Genomic DNA, 19689 nt, shown 5'->3' on the forward strand with positions numbered 1-19689 from the left:
TTGCTGCCTTTTTTTTTTTTTTTTCCTGGTTGTTGTTCCTAGGATACATTTTGCTTACAATTCACTGGTAGGTTTGAAATGAATGACACATGAATGACTACCCTTTATGTGACGGCCCACCTTCTATACTGAGCTATGGCCTTTTGTTCATTCACTAATATTTATTGAGCATCTGCTGTATGCCAGTGTGAATGGCAGGGTCCATACTTTCAAGGAGTTCACCTAAATGGAGACAGGAGTGTCAACAAATACATTAAATGGTCAATAAATATAGTAAATATTATAGGTATCATGTAAGTCTGTCCAGGCTTCAGTGAGGGGCACGTACTAGCAAGGAGTATTTCTACTGAAGGTCAGGAAGCTTTATGAAAGAGAATTCTGAGCTAAAAGATGAGAAGTAGCCTCATTAAACTCCCTGTTAACAGCTTATATCCCTCTTCATACACATCAGCAAGAGCACTTACTCAGAAGACTTACTCCATCACCACCCAGGAAGGAAGGCCTAGCTACCTGAAAGTCTCCCTTAGTCTTCTAAGAGATATTATCAGACTGTTAGGTTTTCTGTATTAAAATAGGACTTACCATGTCTGAGAAGGTGCATTAGAAACTGAAGGTTAAAGTAGGCAAGGATCCTAGTCTTGGAAAATAAACTTGGGCTGGGAAGCATAGGAACTAGAGTCCTGGATCCATGGTACTGGGTCCAGGAGATCATAGTCAGCAAGAAGGGCCCTAGTGACAATGTACCAAATGTGAGTGACCAATATGGCAGCATTGAGGATGAGAAAGACAGAGAGAGTTACATGGGCAGTACAAACAACAAATATGAACCCCTTTGTAAATACAATACTGAGTTGTTAATGAAAGCAAACATGGGTATAGGGACGGATAGATGGGTGAACAAGCTAAACAATTATGTATGTCTAAATGGAGAGTGTATCCAAGATCATATACAGGGTTGGCAGACAATGGGCCTCTCGAAGAGTATGAAGGGATGGACACTGGGAGGAGGTAACTATGGGGAGGAAGTGGGAGGGGAGCTGCTGCATTGTAAATTTTGGTCAATGACATGAGACAAAGTATATGTGAACTGCTGTATGAAAAGTGAATTTACTCTGTAAATCTTCACCCAAATCCTAATAAAAAAAAAAGAAGGGCCCTAGTGAATCAGGTTAGGTTGATGCCAAGACAGAGATATTTTCTCTTAGGCCCATTTCATATAGACTATGGGCTGGGTATGATCTAACCTAAGGGAAGTCAGAAATCAGCAAGAAAGTGTTGTTTCTGAGAGAGGTAGAGCAAAAGTACATCATGCATCTGTCTGCAGTTCAGCTGAATGGAGCCCTGGTTATTGAAAAACCAAACTCACTGCCATCTAGTCGATTCAACACATAGCAACCCCTCTCTGGGTTTCCAAAGTGGTATCTCTACAGAAGTAGATTGCTCAATCTTCCTTCTGAGGAGTGGCTGGTGGGTTTGAACCACCAGCCTCCTAGTTAGCAGTCAAATGCCTTAGGCACTGTACCACCTCAGTTATAGAAAGGTGAATAAGTCACGGTGTCTTCCCTCAAGGAATTAGCAGTCTAGTTAGGCAGATGAACATGTAATCATACAATTACAATACAGGTAGTCCCCAACTTATGACATATTCAAGTTATGACCAATCATACTTATGACCATCTGTTGTGGGGTTTTTTGTTTTTTGTTTTTTTTTTGGTGCATCTTACTTTTAGTAATATGTGCTACATACAGTGTTGCACCATGTAATTTACTGATGTTATCATGCTCATGCCAAGCCCCAAAGACATATAAAGATAGGATTTATAAAGATATTTATAGAAGTATTCAACTATGTCAGAACCAACACAGTCCCTGTCATAAGTCAGGTACTACCTGTACAGTTTGATAAAGGCTTTAATGGAGGAGAGGGCTTGCTAAAGGTGTATCCCAAAGAAGGAAGCATTTTCTTGGCTTGAGTGAATGAATCAATCTTGATAGGTTTGATAGGAGGGACAAAGAAGATAGTAAGTTCAATTTCAGACATGTTGAGTTCAAAGAATTGAGGGACATCCAAGAAGAAGGGTCTAGGAGAGAGTTGAACATATACTCTGGGTACAGAAGGAAGTTTCAGGTGACTTAAAATGTAGGTTTCTTATTTATAAAGATCTGTATCAGTTAGCTATTGCCACAATAGTGCTTTGTAAAAATATACCCCAACTTGAGAGGCTTTAAACAGCAACCTTTTAGTATTGCTCACAGGTCTACAGATCTACAGAGCAGTTTTGCTGATCTTGGCTGGGCTCACTTATGCATCTGCAGTTAGCTATTTGTTGTCTAGGCAGCTGATTAGCTGGAATGACTGGGTTCTTGCTCCCTGTGTTTCTCACATTCCTCCAGCAGGCTAGTCCTGACATGTTGTCAGTGCAATAGTGAGGAACATGAGAGAGAAGACCTAACTATTGCAGAAACATGCAAATACTTTTCAAGCCTCTGTTGTGTCATATTTGCTATTGATTGGCCAAGTAAGTCCTGTGGCAAAAGCAAGTTATATGGTAGAGTCACTGTGAAAGGACACTACACAAAATACATGGATATAAAGAGGCATGAAAAACAATGCAATAAATTTATCATATGATCTTGAATGGAAAGGGAGTAACTTCTTTAGACTACATTAGCCAACTTGAAAACCAGTATTTTATTCTCCTCCTTCTCTCATTCACTCATTGACTTACTTACTTATTCTACATCTATTGACTGTTTACTTTTTGCTGAGCACTGTGGTTACTTTTTGCTGTATACTGGGGATGTACAGTTAAATCATATGGTCCCTGTTCTTATGGAGCTCTCAATCTAGAGGAGGAGAAATAATTTCAGCCCAATCATGTGGATGCGTTGAGGAGAGAACATATAAACAGAGTTTTGAATGATGATCAGGATCTTACCAGGTAGAGAATTGGCAGAGCACTCTAGAAAGAGGGAATATTTTGTACAAAAATTTGGAAGAATGAAAGAACATGATGTATTTGGGGAAGAGCAAATATCTTAGGGGATGAAATGTAAGATATGTTGAAGAAGGTAACCCACCCACTGCTGTTGAGTCGGATCCGACTCACGGCGACCTCTTCTTGGGATTCCTAGGTGATATCACTACCGAAGTAGATTGCCCAACCTTCCTTCTGAGGAGTGGCTGGTGGGTTTGAACCGCCAGTCTTCTGGTTAGCAGTCAAATGCCTTAGGCACTACACCACCAGAGCTCCCTGAAGAAGGCAAGCAGGAGAGATTTTATTTTTGTAGTCTGGGAGCTCTGGTAGCATAGTGCCTAAGGCACTTGACTGCTAACCAGAAGGCTGGCGGCGGTTCAAACCCACCAGTCACTCCTTGGAAGGAAGGTTGGGCAATCTACTTCTGCAGTGATACTGCCTCCCAAGGAGGGGTTGCTGTGAGTCAGGTCCGATTCAACTCAACAGTATCAATGGAGAATTTTACAGAGCTGAGTGACATGATCTGGTTTGCTGTTTTGGAGAGATTATACAGATTGCATTGTGGAAGATGTACTGGAATGAGAGAGGCTAAAGGCAAGAAAACAAAACAAAACAAAACAAAAGGCAAGAAGGTGGTTAGGAAATGAGGGGGAGGGGTGGTGGTAACAGTACAGAAGAAATATGGTGAGTTTAACTTAAGACTTATAGGGATGGAGAGGAGAAGGAGGGGATTTGAGAAACATTTAGGAGATCAAATTATAAATAGATAACTACAACAGAATGTGGTAAAGCATGTGCAAAAAATGATGATTGCAGAGGATGTGAGAAGAAGTAGTTATCTCTGGGCATGAGACTCAGGGAAGTTTTCTAGCAAGAGTGGCACTGGAACAGGGCCTAGATGGATAGTGAATAGTTTTCCCGCTGCCCACAACTCTGTCCTGTGGTGCCATTCATTTCCCATTGACTGCAATGCTAGTATTTCCTCTTATGTTCTTTCCGGAGCTCTGCTCTTCCACTTCCTTTTAAGCTATTTATAATATAGAGAAGCAGGAGTGGGATTGTCAGGTGTTTTTGCTGTCTAGGATTAGCCATGAGTCAGGGCCTGTTCTGGTTACCTAGTGCCACTCTGACAAGAAATATACCACAAATGGGATGGCCTTAACAAACAGGAGTTTATTCTTACAATTTGGAGGCTTTAAGTCCAAGTTCAGGGTGCCAGGCTCTAGGGGCTGGGTGAAAGCCCCTCAACCTTGGGATCCAGCTCTGTCTCCTGCTCCTGGCCTACTGGAGCTAGAGGTGTTTCTTCACTCAGCTGCTGGCTGCTGAGGCTGAGAAGCCCCAAGGTTGACAAGTAAAAAGGCACAGTCCCGATGTTACCAAACCATACGGCAGGCCATTAGCTTAAGTCCGTTGTAAGTCCCAAGGTCGGCAGAGCATAGCAGGCTGCTGAGCAACGACATGGCTATGTGCAGGGTCCAAGCGTGCCATAGGCTAGAGACCATTCCCAAGGCTTCTCCTTATATACAGGAAGCGGACCACATCCCAAAGGCAGCTACTCAGCTGCTTGTGGTAAATTCCACCATGGAGTTGATCGCCAGTCTCATCATGGGGAAAACTACTACCAGCTGCCCAGCCACTCAGCCAGGCCCAGCTTAGTTGACACACAAACATAACTACCACAGGGCCTATGGACTGAGTTCTAGCAAAGAGGGACTGCACTGTGCAAGGCAGAAGGGTCCTGCAGTTAGCTAAAGGGCACAGAGGGGGTTGTGGCCTAACCCATATTCCTGCCTCATTCTCTTCACTTCTTTGTCTAAGCTGTGAGAGAAGAACCTTTTCTGTCTTTCACAGGGATTTTTGCTGACTCAGAGAGGGAAGACAAAGGGCTCAGCGTATTGAGTCTGGAGCTCGGGGGCAGCCCTGCCAACGAGACCCCAAAGCCAGCTAATCTCCCCTCTGTTTGAATAGTCATGAACAAGGTCTTTGACACAGAAATAAAGATGAGGAGGAAGGGCCTGGGACCAATATCAATACTTGTTATGGCATTTGAACTTCTTGTAATGTGTCCCAGCTAGACATCTGTAATACCTCAACCAGAAACCATGGTACCTGGGCTAGTGGCCCTGGGGCCAGTTGTCCTTATTTGCCTGCTTAATGGAAGAATTTTGAGGAAGACTTGAGAGTTCTCTGTTAAGAAGTAAAGCTCAGAGTGATTCATATGGGGTGGTAGAATAAGGATCTCCAAAATCCTCTCCTCTGTGCTCAACAAGAACACCGACACAACGTAAAGCAAAGTCAAAGTCAAATTTTTAAAACTCTGGAAATTTACCAAAGGGTTGAACAATTTGAGGACTGTTTATTCAAGAACAAATGGCTGAATTTTGGTAATAATAGCAAACTTTGTGACATTTTAACTTGCCCTCTCACCATTCCATTCTCACCATGCCCCTCTCTCTAGCCCCATGGTAGCATTGACACCAGCAACTCACAATCATAATGAAAACCAACAGCCTAGCAGCTCCTGGAGTAATTGGAATGGGGTTGGAGCTCTTTCAAAACCCCATTCTTAGAGAATCATTGTTTGATCTGTCTGGCAGTTCCCTGGAAAACCCCACTACCAAGACTTGTCTTTATCTGACCTGACTCAGAGCTCACCCATTGCCAACAACCTGGTGATATTTGTCAACAACAGCCAGTGGCAATTGTTTAACATCAGAACTGCCTGAGGCAATGATAACAGTTGAAGCAAACAATAAGCTGACAAAAAACCTAAAAGGAAAATCGGGAGATGTCCATATGGGGCTTTGGAAAACCCTAATATATCTTAGGAATATAAAAGGCTATGCATATGGTTTCTTAGAGCTGACCTCAAAAGCATAAACAAAGGAAAAAGTAGATAAATTGGACTTCATCAAAATTTTGTGCTTTGAAGGAGACTTGTCAAGTCAAAAGACAGTCCATAGAATGGGAGAAGCTTTGCAAATCGTTTATCTGGTGAGAGTCTAGTATCTAGACTATATCAAGAATTCTTACAACTCAACAATAAAAAGACAAATAACCCAATTAAAAAGTGGGCAAAGGATTTGAATAGAGGTTTCTCCAAAGAAGATATACACATGGCTAATGAACACATGGAAAGATAACCAGCATCAATAGTTATTAGAGAAATACAAATCAAAACCACAGTAAAATACTACTTCACACCCACTGTTGTTGTGTGCCAATGAGTGGTTTCCAACTCTTAGTGACCCCATAGGACAAAGTAGAAGTGCCCCCCCCCCCCATAGGGTTTCCTAGGCTGTAGTCTTTACAAGAACAATCGTCGGGTGTTTTCTCCCACAGAGCAGCTGGTGGGTTCAAACTGCTGACTTTTTGGTTGGCAGCCGAGCGCTTAACCATTGTGCCACTCACCCACTCAGATGATCATAATAAAAAAGATAAATAATAACAAATGTTGGTGAGAATGTTTAGAAACTGGAATTTTCACACACCACCTGTGGGAAAGTAAAATAGTGCAGCCACATTGGAAAACAGTCTGGTAGTTCCTCAAAAAGTTAAACACAGAATTACCATATGACCCAGCAATTCCACTCCTGGTTATATATCCAAGAGAACTGAAAACACAAGACTTGTATGCAGATGTTCAGAGTAGCATTGTTTATAATAGCAAAAATTACATCTCTATGATAATTATAGTAAAGATATATAGTTTGATTCTTTGTAACCTCCTGGATTTCCATTCAGAGAATTTTATATAAAGTTTAGGAAAGACCCCTGAATTGATGGTCAGGAGACCTTGGTCTCCTTCATAATTACCACACTCACCATGTGACCTTGGGTAGATCACTTTTCTCAGGACACATTTTCTGACTTGTATGATGAGGTGCTTGAGCTAAAGGATCCTTATGGTCCCTTTCAGTGTGACATTCCATGATATTTGGGAAAAATTCTCTTTGCTTAATAAGGATCTTGTGTGAAAGATAGAAGGTCTGTTAACTTCTGCTGTCTGTATCATATACTTTAGAATTTTGAGCTGGACCCTTGCCTTATCAAGTGACTCTTGTAAGTTGAACTTAGACTTAGGTTTTCTCATCTGTAAAATGAGCTCGATCATTAAGGTACTTACTAGCTTTCTTATTCAAAGATTCTGATGGAGCTGAGTGTACCCCTGAGAGCTAAGATTTTGGAAGCCTGCAGCTAGTCTGAGGGTGTACATGCATATATATACATGTATTTATATGTGTGTGTGTATATGTATGGGAGCTGTGGTGGCATAGTGCCTAAGGCACTCCAACCCCAAGGAAGAGTTGCTATGAGTCGGGTCCAACTCATATATATATATACACACACAAATTTTTAATTATAGGTATATATAATTTACATATATATACACACGCATATATGTATATATATAATTTTTTGTTCTTTTTTTTTTTCCACTGATGGTAGTTAAAGGAAAAATTTGAAAATTGCCAGTTGAAGTCTGTGGAAAATACTAGGAAGCTCTTTACCAAGAGGCTCCTGCAAGGCTGGGGGTGTGCCTGCTGGGTACCTATGCTCTCTTGGCTTTGTTTTCCCTTCTGAACATGGACCGAGATCCCAGTGCTATTCTCTGTCCAACACTAACCAGGACTTAGAGTGATAGCTCTGGCCTGTGTGCTGGCTCTGGCCTGTGTTCTGAACCCAGGATGAATTGTGAACTTTGGATGGACATAGCTACTCAGTCCTTACCATAAGGCATGCAGCAGACAAACACCCCAGAGAACCTAGGCCACTTGCAACTCCAAACCATGGCCATCTTGCAATTGGTCTGAGGCCTGAGAAATCTCAAATGTTTGTTGTACATTGGCCAGTGAGTAGGTCTGCTGAGTGAGTAGGAGCCATGTCCACAGCAGCTACAGAGCTTAGGAAGAGTGATCAGACAGCTCAGCACAGGGTCACCCCAGGACCATTTTCTGACAGGGGAGGACATGCCCAGTCCTCCCTGTGTGGCCACAGAATAGCCTTCAACAGCCTCTTCCATCCAGCTTGTGCATCTGAGGTTCGTCTAGTAGCTATAACTAGTCAAGTGTTAGGTGTGCTCAACAAAGATCCAAGCTGATGTCTCACTATGGCAGCATGTCATTCCCTGAGGGGCCCTCTTTTTCTCTTCTGCAGATGATTTGTCATAGAAATTGAGGCTCAAAGAGATGAAGTGGGTTTTTAGAGGTCACTCAGATTGTAAGTGGCAGAGCCATGACTCAAACCCATTTTTCTTTAACTTATATTTCACTGCTCTTTTCTACCATGTTATCCCACCCCCTACTTCTGTTAGGAGCTCTGGTAGTGTAGTGCCTAAGGCACTTGACTGCTATCAGAAGGCTGGTGGTTCAAACCCACCAGCCACTCCTCAGAAGGAAGGTTGGGCGATCTACTTCCCTAGTGATACCGCCTTGGAAACACAAGGAGGGGTATCTGTGAGTCTGGTCCTACTCGATGGCACATAACAACAACAACACCAACAACTACTACTACTTCTGTTAGAGGAAGCAAGCAGACAGACTTTACCAATCAGTAACTTTGTGAGCCTAGCCACATTCCTAAGGTTCTTTGTGCCCCAGTTTCCTTTAAATAAATGGTAGTTACTATTTTTAGTGTGTGCTTGACACATTCCTGTGCTAGGGGTTAGGGTGCCCTTTGTACTTTTAGCAGGAATATTGTGAAGGGTAAGGAGCCCTGGTGGCACAGTGGTGAAGTGCTTGGCTGCTAACCTAAAGATTGGCAGTTCAAACCCGGTTGGTTCATAGGAGAAAGATATGGCAGTCTGCTTCTGTCAAGATTTATAGCCTTGGTTCCTGTGGTGGCAGTTCTACTCTGTCTTGTTGGGTTACTAAGAATCAGAATTGATTCAGTGTCAATGGGTTTATTGAGAAAGGTACAGGGAGAGGCCTGCAGAAAAATTATTGTGGTAGGGGCCAGTTATGAAGGCAAAAAGATATGTTGTGCCTTATTTTCCTTTTTCAGTGGTTCATCTAACAGGGAAACATCTCCAGTGAGCAGTAGTGGCTGCCTCTCTGGCAAAGCTTGCTTTGATCTTGGTCAGCTGTATCCTTATCCTCTCTCTCCATTCTGTTATGCTCCAACTCATTCTTCAAGCCAGCCTATAGGATGCCAACCTCTCCCCAACGTGCTCAACTCTTCCTTCTTCTTCTCCTCTGGAGACTCACAACTCTTTGCACCTGCTTTCTCTGTAACATTCTGTTTTCTGTTACTCATCAAACTGGGAACTCCTTGAGAGCAGAGATAATTTTGTTCACCTGTCATCAGCACGCAGATCTGGCAGGGAGTAGATGCCAGGTGTATGCTAGGTGGATAAAGGCTTCAAGTTAGGCAGAAGGAGGAGGCTTGCCCTCTCCAGAGGTATGGGAGAGAAGAGAGATGAGTGAGGAATTTGATCTGCCCTGGAGGCTGGGAGAACTGCTACCTACTGAGTGCCTGTGGATGCTTGAGGCAGTTAGATCATTTGTTGGGTTATAACTAGAAGGAAGGAGGACATAGGAATAGCCCTTACAGGTTAAACCCCATCGACTCAGAAAGCTGTGTAAATGACAAAAGAAATTCCTAGCACATATCTTGGCAGTGAAGGATGAATACAAATCTACTGGGGCCGTGAGGTCCAGGGTATTGTGAACTGTAGAAAGGTGGAGAGAATAGATTGGGAGAGGGGATTCCAGAAGGTGGTAATCATTAGAGGCTCAGCTTCTCAGTGCTAACTGATACCCTGAAAATTCTCACCCATACCCCTGACTTTGTTAACATGTCAGCATCTCATTTGTTTACTCCCATCTCCCTAGCCTCAGGCCTGATTGTGTTAACAGTTGACCTTATTTTGCTAAAATCTATTTGCAGCATTCAGGCTGGGAATTCTGCCACCCTGTGGCTCCTCAGGTCCCAGCCAGCCTCCTTGAGTTAGCTCTCACCTAGTCTGCACATCTGCTCTCATGAAACCTTCATGACCTCTGATCCTGGCTCTGATCACAAGCCGAGATGGTACAGGTGGATTCTGAGCGCTGAGCTTGGGGGGGCCTATGCAGGACAGCTGTGCTTACTCTTCTTGTCCTCTGGAGCTGGTGTTTGCCCTGCATGTGCACTTAATGTTGTGCTCCCTGTTGTAGGTTGAATTGTGTCCTGCAAAAAAATAGGTTGAAGTCCTAACACATACACACACACACACACACACACACGCGGACGGTATCTCTGAATGTGACTTCATTCGGAAAGAGAGTCTTTACGGATGTAATCAAGTTGAGATGAGGTCATAGAGAATTAAGGTGGACCCTAAACCGAGTGACTGGTGTCCTTCTAAGAAGGCCATGTGAATACACAAAGGAAACATAGAGAAGAAGGCCATGTGAAGACGGAGGCAGAGGCTGGTAGTGTCCTGCCACAAGCCAGGGAGCACCAAGGATTGCTGGCAACCACCAGAAATTAGAAGAGTCAAAGAATGATTATTCCCTAGAGCCTTTTTGAAGGGTGGATGGCCTCGCTGATACCTTAATTTTCAGAATTCTCCCTCCAGAACTGTAAGAAAACAAATTCCTATTGTTTTAAGCCACCCACTTCATGGTAATTTGTTACAACAGTGTTGGGAAATGAATACAGATTTTGGTCCTGGGAAGTAGAGTGCTGCTGCAACAAATGCCTAAAAATGTGGATGTAGCTATGCAATTGGGTAATGGGCATAGGCACATGGTAGAGAAAGCTTTGATGCCTTGAAGAGACTGTTGATGGAAATTTGGAGGTTAAAGGTGCTTTTGGTGAGGTCTCAGAAGGAAATAAGGAACATGTTATTGCTGGAAGAAAAGCAATCCTTGTTACATGCAGAGAAAACTTGGCCCAATTGTTTATAATGTTGGGAAACTAGAACTTGTAAGTGGTAAACGTGGGCATTTAATTGAGAAGATTTCCAAGCAAAATTTAGATGGTGCAACCTGGCTTTACTTTGTTGCTCATAGTAAAATGTGAGAGGGAAGAGATTAATTGAGGAAGGAACTGATAATCTCTAGGTGAGATTTTCGAGTTTGAGTTAACGCTGGAATGGTTGAAGACTTTTGGGAATGTTGGGATGAGCTGAATGTATTTTGCATGTGGGAAGAACATGGGTTTTGGGGACATAGGGTAAACTACAAAGGAGCTCTGGTGGTGCAGTGGTTAAGGCATTTGGCTGCTAATGAAAACGGTTGGTGGTTTGACTCATAGTGACCTCCATTGGACTAACAAGGCTGTAAACCTTTAAAGAAGCAAACTGCCTCATCTTTCTTCTGTGGAGTGGCTGGTGGGTTTGAACAATTAAGAACTTTGAAATGTTGGAAATAATAGGGTGAGGGTGCTGGTTGCATGAAGTCTTACTTGAACAATGGTACCTTTGATTTTTGATAAGAATGTAGAGGGAATATTGGAGTTGAAAAACCAAAATTGAAAGTTGTTTACAAGCAGGGGAGATACAGAGTACTCCAGGCTCTTTGGAGGAGAGAGGAAGGCACTCAGCTAATTGTGCTACACAGGTAACTCCTCCTCTTGGGACCCTGACAGTAGCAGATGAGGGCTTAAGTATGGCTGGAATATGTAGGCCTGCCTAGAAGGAGGTGGCTAGGTGACCCTCTGTTTTCTCTTTGTTGTTGTTGTTATGTGCCCTTGAGTGTTTTAGAGCCTGGCTGTTGTTGTTGTTGTTGTTTGCCGTTGAGTCCGACGCCCCAACTCATAGTTGAGTCCGACGCCCCAACTCATAGCGACCCCTCCTTGGGTTTCCGAGGCAGTATCACCACGGAAGTAGGATTGCCCAACCTTCCTTCCGAGGAGTGGCTGGTGGGTTTGAACCGCCAGCCGTCGGTTAGCAGGCAAGTGCCTTAGGCACTATGCTACCAGAGCTCCTTTAGAGCCTGGCATAAGGATGTAAAGCACATGGCTACCACCGTGGACCTAGTAACTCCCATCCCTTGTATGGACATAGAATGGACTAGTCTGCCTTGTTCCTCGTGTCCTACTGCTTAGCCTTTCAATAAGGAGCCATAAATGTACCACCTCCCCTCCCAGCTTTTCTAAAATGATCAAACTATGGGCCTCACCTCATATAATTGTTAGCTATTTTTGTCTTTTCGTGCTGTCTAGACCCTTAACTTGGTGGCTGCACCTGGCTCCTTTTGGAGCTCCTGGTGCAACCCCCTTTTCTTTCTTTCCCTGACTCCAACATCTGGGGCTCCTCGGAGTCCACAGGACTCTCTCCCAGGTTAAGTACTCAGACAGCACCCGTAGAAGAAGCCCACTCCTCTTATGGAGTCTTTTCCAAGTCCTCTACACTGTGGCCCAGAGTCCAGACCTGACATACCACGAGCAATGTCGAGCTCCAGCACTGCCTCTCTCTTTGTTGACTCGGTTCTTAGGATGTGGCTTGTGCTCATATTTTCTGCTGTTGTTTTTTCCTGTTTTTTTGTCTAACATTCAATTTTAAGTCTAGAGACTGGGCATTGCTTTGAACCCCAGCTGGTGACTAGGACTATGTTATTTCACAAAACTGCTACCAGGCCTTTTGTAGAGATAGGTCCATTCTTGTATTCCTGGCATGTTTAATGTCTCATATATGGAAATCTCTTAGAGCTATTCATAAACTACCTAGACTGTGATTGAGCCAGAAGTGTTCTCTGTGGATTGAAACTTCTAGACCTTTACCTGATCTAGGCTTTGGACCTTGTACCGAGAATGCCCTAGCAGTCCGGGAGACCCAGCTCTGGCAGCCATAGGCCAGACCTTAGGATCCAACAGTGCTGCTTTCTACTCTCACCAGCCATCCCCTTTACCATTCTCACACCCTAGTATTGCTTGCCCTATAGGATGGAAGTGACTGTATCTGGGCACATGGGCTCCTTCCAGCCCAGAGATGGCTCGGATGTATTGAGAAATCACTAGTTTTCTCCTCATTGCCTCATCGGGGAGTATGGTTTAATAAGGCCTCCTATATTGCTCTGAGGCCTCTCATCCTTCCCAAACTAGACTTTGACTAGCAGAGATATAGGCACAGGGCTTATTATAATAGTGTGTGGCAATTCTGAGGAAAGAAACTAGTTTCCCTGAATGGGAGAGTGTGTTTGGAAAGTCTTCATGGAGAAAGGGATACCTAAGCTCAGTCTGAAAGATAAGTAGAAATTAGCCAGGAGAAAAGGGATGATATACATTCCTGGCAGAGAGACTAATGTGTGTAAGAATATGGTGGTTGTGTGTGTATATGTGTGAGAAAGAGAGAAGAGGAGAGAAAGAGGGAGGGAGAGAGAGAGAGGGAGGGAGGAGGAGAGAGTGAAAAAGAGAGAGAGTGAGAGCCAGCAAGCTACTGACTGTGTTGAGCACAGGGGGAGAGGAGACAAGAAATGTAGGTTGCATTCAGATGCTGATGGTGTTGGTATGAGCAACTTAGTGATCTTGTAGGCACAGGGAGTTTATAAATCAGGGCCAGGTTATGGGATCAATCCTAGGGGAGTGGGAGCTCAGAAACAAGAGAGAAATGTGGGTTGGTAGTTAAGGAGGTGTTCCTGGGAATGCAGTGAAGTCTGCAAGTCTAAGTTGCCGAGGGTACCCTGACTCACCATGCCCTCCCCTCTCTGGCAGTGACACGCCACAATCACCTCAAAGACTTCATGCTAGTGGTGTCTATCGTTATTGGTGTGGGCGGCTGCTGGTTTGCCTATATCCAGAACCGTTACTCCAAGGAGCACATGAAGAAGATGATGAAGGATCTGGAGGGGTTACACCGAGCTGAGCAGAGTCTGCATGACCTTCAGGAAAGGTAAGGAAGGCCCTGCCCCTTTCCTGCCCTGGTGCTGCCAGCCCGTAGAGCCTCCTGCTGCGTTATGGGTTATCTGATGCCAGGGACCATGCTGACATGGCTGCCTGGGCTGTGGAATCCTTCCCAAATTGCATCGGGAGCCTAGATTCCTGCTATTCCAGTTGCTCTGGATATTTACCCCCCAGGGGAGAAGCTTCCTTCTCCTTCCTGCCTCTGAGCGTTAGAGGAAGAACTGTGTAGCTGTCAGAGGTCTTGAGATTCCCTGTTTGTGTAGACTCGTTAAGGGTATTCTTTTCTTTTGTCCCATTTCTGGACTGTTTCTCTTCCCATAACAGTAGATACAACTAACTATTTTCCACTCTTTCCCAAAGAAACAGATCTTTCTTCCCAGTGCCCCTAGTTCTTTCTTGCATGGAATCTAAATCTCTTAACTACTGACTACTTGTATGAGCTTGGATAAATCCCTTTCCCTTCCAGGACTGACTTTCTCATCAGTAATGTGAAGGCATTAAACTGGGAGAGCAGTAAGGGTCTTCTAGCTCTGATGGTCTGGGATTATGTTTAAATAAAATGTGACTTAAAAACTATGGCAGAAATTTTTGCTGTGAAAAGAAGGTTCTAGTCGGTCACTTAGGTAGTCAATCTGAGTACTTCCTGACATGTTCTAGGAGCCAGATCTATGCTGGGAATTATAAGGAACTCACTGTTAGGAGGGCAACAAAACTCACAAGAAGGAGCAGAGAGCACACAGTGTAGTAACTCAGTGCTAGCCTGTGGGCGGAGAATTGTAAGGATTGGAGGAGTACAGAGGCAAGCGATCCACAGATGTATGGCTCTGAGGACATGGCCTTGAAAAATGGGTAGGGAAGTCCTGGTAATTAAGGTTGAGTGTATGTGGCACAGCCAGATTTCTGGGACTTTAAGACTCACATAGAGGAAGTAGGATGCAAAAGTTAATTGATTAAAAGTTAAATGAATGCATGTTTGTTTTTGTTTTGTTTTAAGAAGAGGAGGGAGCCTACTTCAGGACTGTCTTTTAGGACAATAATTCTGGCAGCCTAAAGACTCTAGTTTGGAGGTCTTGAAGGAATCCGTGTAAAAGGGCAATGAAGCCTGACACTTTTATTTTTTTAATCACAGATATAATTTCTTTTTTTGAAGGTAAGGATATCTTAGGAACCAGGCGTTATTAATCATTTAAATGCATTATTGCTTTTGATCACCACAACCCTTTGAAGTAGGTATAATTATCCTTATTTTAGAGTTGAGGAATGGTGGCTTAGAGAGAGTAAGTGCTATGTTAGGGCCACATGTCAGTAAGTAAGTTAGGACTTTTGGCACCCAGAGGGTGCTGATTTTACTGAGGCAGCAGCCTTGCCAGATTTCCACGGGTTAGTGTTTGTAGCTGCTGAGAAGTGCAGAACTAGGAGCCTGATCTTTGAGCTGATTCCTGGCTGCCCTTCTGGGCCCCATGCTCTTGGAGCCTTTGCCAACTGGGGGCTAACTGCTGCTGTCTTAGTGGTCCCCATACTTCATTTGTCTGAAAAACATGTACTGTTTTCATTCCAAGAGCAAAATAATCTTGGCGGGAGACAGTCCAAGTTTGGGGATAAAACTAAGCTCCCAGCCCTCCCTGCTCCCCAAGGCCTCAGAGCAAATGACCACTGTGGCAGTTAGACACACACACACACACACACACACAGGCTTACACATGTACCACCTCTGGCAATATCCAGACCTCACATGCATGCACTGAACCACCACAGAACTTTACAGAGCTCCTGGTATTATGGGTGAATAAATGCAGCACAATGTGTACATTCCAGTTAGGATTTCATTGGGTTTTCAAGATAATTCTTTGCAGCAGGCAGGGATTTTGATTCCTATTTTATAGTGAAAAAATAGGCCTGGTAAAAGGAACAGACTTACCCATAGTCATAGAGCTACTTAGAGCCAGGACTTTAATCAAACTGCTTTGTTTTCTTACTTGTAAGTTGTTGCTTTCAAGATAGTCTTCTCTGGGGGAGATGCAGTGGGGTAGGGCTTGATTATACATCTGTATGCTCATTTCTGCACCCAACACTATTTATTGCTCTTCATCTCCACTACTCTCTCTTGAGACTATGAAAGTGAGTCAGGCGTGGTTCTGCTTTAAAGGAGCCTTGCTACTGGGGTGGGGAGGGCAGGCATATCATTGTATTTGCTTTTCTGAAGAGGCTGCTTTCAGAGAGAACAATATTTCAGTGAGGACTTGAATTTCTAATGGTAGAATTTCAGGCGGTTGGGTCTTGGAAGAATGCAATAAAGGAGAATTTATTCAGCAAGGGAAGAGGAGAGTTAGGAAATGGCGCCTCTTATTTGTTTTTAGCCATTCAAGTAGCGCCCTCTGCTGTGCATCTTAAGGAGGTTCAACTCTTTTTCTCTCCTGGGGCAAAGTAGGCAGGAGACTGCAATATAACAGCAGGAACCTTGCAGCCTAGACATTTCTTTTCTTGCCTCCATACTTTTCCCGTGCCATCTTTTGTCTCAGCCACTAGCAGTTCTATACTTGGGCCTTTTCAGAAGTTGAGTTCTTGTTTTGCCACTTTTATTTCTATCTACTTCATAAACTCGGTGCTCAGTGTTCTTCTTAGCCTGCTCTTCATGTTCTGGAACCTGTCCTTTCTTTTCTGTACCCCCAGTCTAAGCTGTGTATTTTATTTCTCCCTTACCTTTTCCCCTTCTCCCCTGGTAACTCATTAGTTCCTATTAAGATGGGAAGACTTTATGGTAGTTAAGTATTTTCCTTCTTCCAGAAGGATTGTTGTTGTTGTTATGTGCTGTCAAGTCAGACCTGACTCATAGTTACCCCTCCTTGGGTTTCCGAGGTGGTATCACTACGGAAGTAGATTGCCCAACCTTCCTTCCAAGGAGTGGCTGGTGGATTTGAACCACCAGCCATCTGGTTAGCAGTCAAGTGCCTTAGGCACTATGCTACCAGAGCTAATCCAGAAGGATTAGCAAATTTTTACTCTTTGTTCTTGGTCTAGCCCAGGACTCACCTTCCCTGATTCCTTTCAGATAGAGCTGATCACTCCATCCTTTGAGTTCACTCGACACCTTGTATATTTCTATAGCATTTACCACATTGTATGCAGTTATCTGTTTACTTATCTATGCTGGACTAGAACATGAGTTTCTCCATGTATCTATTGCTTAGCAAAGGGCCTGGCATTTAGCACTTTTTAGGCACCTAAAAGTGCTTGGTGAGTGATTAATGATTGAATGGATTAACATAGAAATGTGGAGGAAAGAGGAAGGAAGGAGGTTTGGTTATGTGGATGGGAATGTGTGGGTGGAATTTTAGATTTTCATTATAGCTAATGCCCTTGAGATCTTTCCTGCCACAGAAGATACTTAGGAAAGGAATTCAGGACCTAAGGGTAGCAGAGGGTCCTCCTAAGCCCTGCCCAGTCCCTTAGCTTTCATTTTCCTGTGCTTCTGGGAGCAGGTACTCAGGAGTTCAAGAGGTCCAGCTTAGTAGTTCTTTTCTCATTTTCTTTAAGCCTCTCCCCTACTATCACCCAGTCATATCTCAGCCATTAGGCTTTCCCTTGATCTTTATCTAGCTTACAGAATATTCTACATTTATAGAACCTTCCAGACATCCTAGTATAAAGGAGTTAACAGGAATCTGGAGTCATACAGATTAGAATTCTAGAGCTCATATTTATCTGAAAGTCACTTCCTCTTTCTAAGCCTTTATATCTACATCTGTCCAATGCTGATAATGATACTAATTATCTTTAGGGAGGACAAATGTGAAATAATTTATAAATGAGCTTTCTCATGATTTTTATTATGTGAATCACTTTAGAGGAGGAATTCATATGCTGGGGACCTGGCTTCAAAGCCGTGATTACTAGCGGCAAGATTATTACCATTGTAAGGATTAGGGTGAGGATGGTGGTTACTGTTGGCCCTGGGCTAACTCAGAGCCCAAAGTCAGCAGAGAAGGGAAGACATGTGCTGAGTGCTGGAGCTCTCATTTTCCTCTTTGATGCCGTGACTCATGGCATGTTGGCTGGCCCCTCCTTGTCTGGCCTCCATCAGCTCCCTGCATCACCCCCTAGGCTGCACAAGGCCCAGGAAGAACACCGCACAGTAGAGGTGGAGAAGGTACATCTGGAGAAGAAGCTGCGTGATGAGATCAACCTTGCCAAGCAGGAAGCCCAGCGGCTGAAGGAGCTGCGGGAAGGCACTGAGAATGAACGGAGCCGCCAAAAATATGCTGAGGAGGAGTTGGAGCAGGTAGGGGAATCTGGTAACCCTTAGACACCTCAAGGGTGGGAAAAGGGCAGGACAGGGGTCAAGGGTCTTGCTGGAAAGTTTCTTGTGTGAGGACTTTGAAGTATGGCTCAAAGACTATCTTCTAGGGTCACTAGACTCTTATGAATAAGAGCAGTAGAACAGTTGCTAACAATGATTACCATCATTTTCAAAGGAGGTGATAACAGTTATTTTGTTCTTTTTCTATTGAGATATTTACATAAATATAGTGTACAAGTCATAAGTACACAGCTGGAAAACTTTTACATATATATATATATACATACCTGTATGCTAGGTACAAAACCTTTTAAGCACCCAGAAGGCTTACTTTTGCTGCCTTCCCCCCAGTTAATGTACTACCTAAAAGATAACTTATGTCATAATCTCTAAACCATTGATTAGTTTCACCTGATTTTGAACATCTACAAATGGAATTATACAATTTATACTCTTTTGTGTTTGGTTTCTTTCACTCAACATTATGTCTGTAAGATTCATTTACGTTGTTGCATGTAGTTGATTTATTATCATTGCTGAGTCAGTCAAAAAGGGGAAGGCCTTCAAAGAGGATTGACACAGTGGCTGCAACAGTGGGCTCAGGTTTAACAAGGATTGTGAGGCTGGCACAGGACTGGACAGTGTTTCATTCTGTTGTACATGGGGTTGCTATGAGTCAGAGCTGACTCGACGGCACCTAACAACAATAGCAACAGCTGAGTAATAATCCATTGTTATGAGTATACCATAATTTTTTATTTTTATTGTGATTTGGGTGAAAGTTTACAGAGCAAATTCACTTTCCATATAGCAGCTCACATATACTTTGTCTCATGACATTGACTGTAATTTCCCACAATACAACAGCTCCCCTCCGGCTTCCTCTCCATAGTTACCTCTTCCCTGTGTCCTTCCCTCCCATGCACTCCCACCCCTGCCCCTCAAGCTGTCTCCCTGTGCATATACAGCCCTTCTATTCTCCCATGATTGTTCTCCCCAAGGAGCATATCTACCTAATGTAAATGTTCAGCTCCTATGCCTGTCTTGTGTTTGGCTGGAAGTCACAAGAGTGGGTTCAATTCCAGACCTGAAGGGCAGCTGGGGGCCATAGTCTCAGTGGTTCCATCAGGCTCTATCACACCAGCAAACCTGGTCCCTTATTATTATTATTATTTTTTTTACTGATTTTGAGTTTTGTGACTAAAATTTATTTATCCATTCTCCTGCTGCTAGACATTTTGGGTTATTCACAGTTTTTAGTTTATTTTTATTATTATTTTGTTTCTATTAATAACATTGCTGTAAACCTTCTTGCACTTGTGTCTTAGAGGGGGTAAGTAGTCATTGGGTATGTAATGTTGTTGTTCTTAGTTGCTGTTGAGTTGGCTTCAAGTCATGCAACCTTATATGGAACAGAACAAAATGTTGCCCAGTCTAATGCCATCTCCATTATCTTTGATATGTTTAAGCCCATTATTCAAGATGTTGTGTCAATTTACCTTATTGAGGGCATATAGTAGGGTATTTATATATTTAGCTTTATTAGAAGCTGCCAAACAATTTTCCAAAATGATTGTACCAATTTATACT

General features: G+C 43.4%; 1 protein-coding gene across 1 annotated transcript in view; it reads left to right on the forward strand.

Moving 5' to 3' along the window:
* Positions 1 to 19689, forward strand: part of STIM1 (stromal interaction molecule 1) — a 254115-nt gene that overhangs the window by 214828 nt on the left and 19598 nt on the right. The window contains exons 6-7 of the mRNA XM_042780950.1: positions 13614 to 13791; positions 17904 to 18081. Coding sequence (XP_042636884.1) covers positions 13614 to 13791; positions 17904 to 18081 — 356 coding nt within the window. The remainder of the gene's footprint in view (positions 1 to 13613; positions 13792 to 17903; positions 18082 to 19689) is intronic.

This window comes from Orycteropus afer, unplaced genomic scaffold, assembly GCF_000298275.1.
Source record: "Orycteropus afer afer isolate SDZICR_OR568_19922 unplaced genomic scaffold, OryAfe1.0 scaffold00074, whole genome shotgun sequence".
Classification (NCBI taxonomy): domain Eukaryota; kingdom Metazoa; phylum Chordata; class Mammalia; order Tubulidentata; family Orycteropodidae; genus Orycteropus; species Orycteropus afer.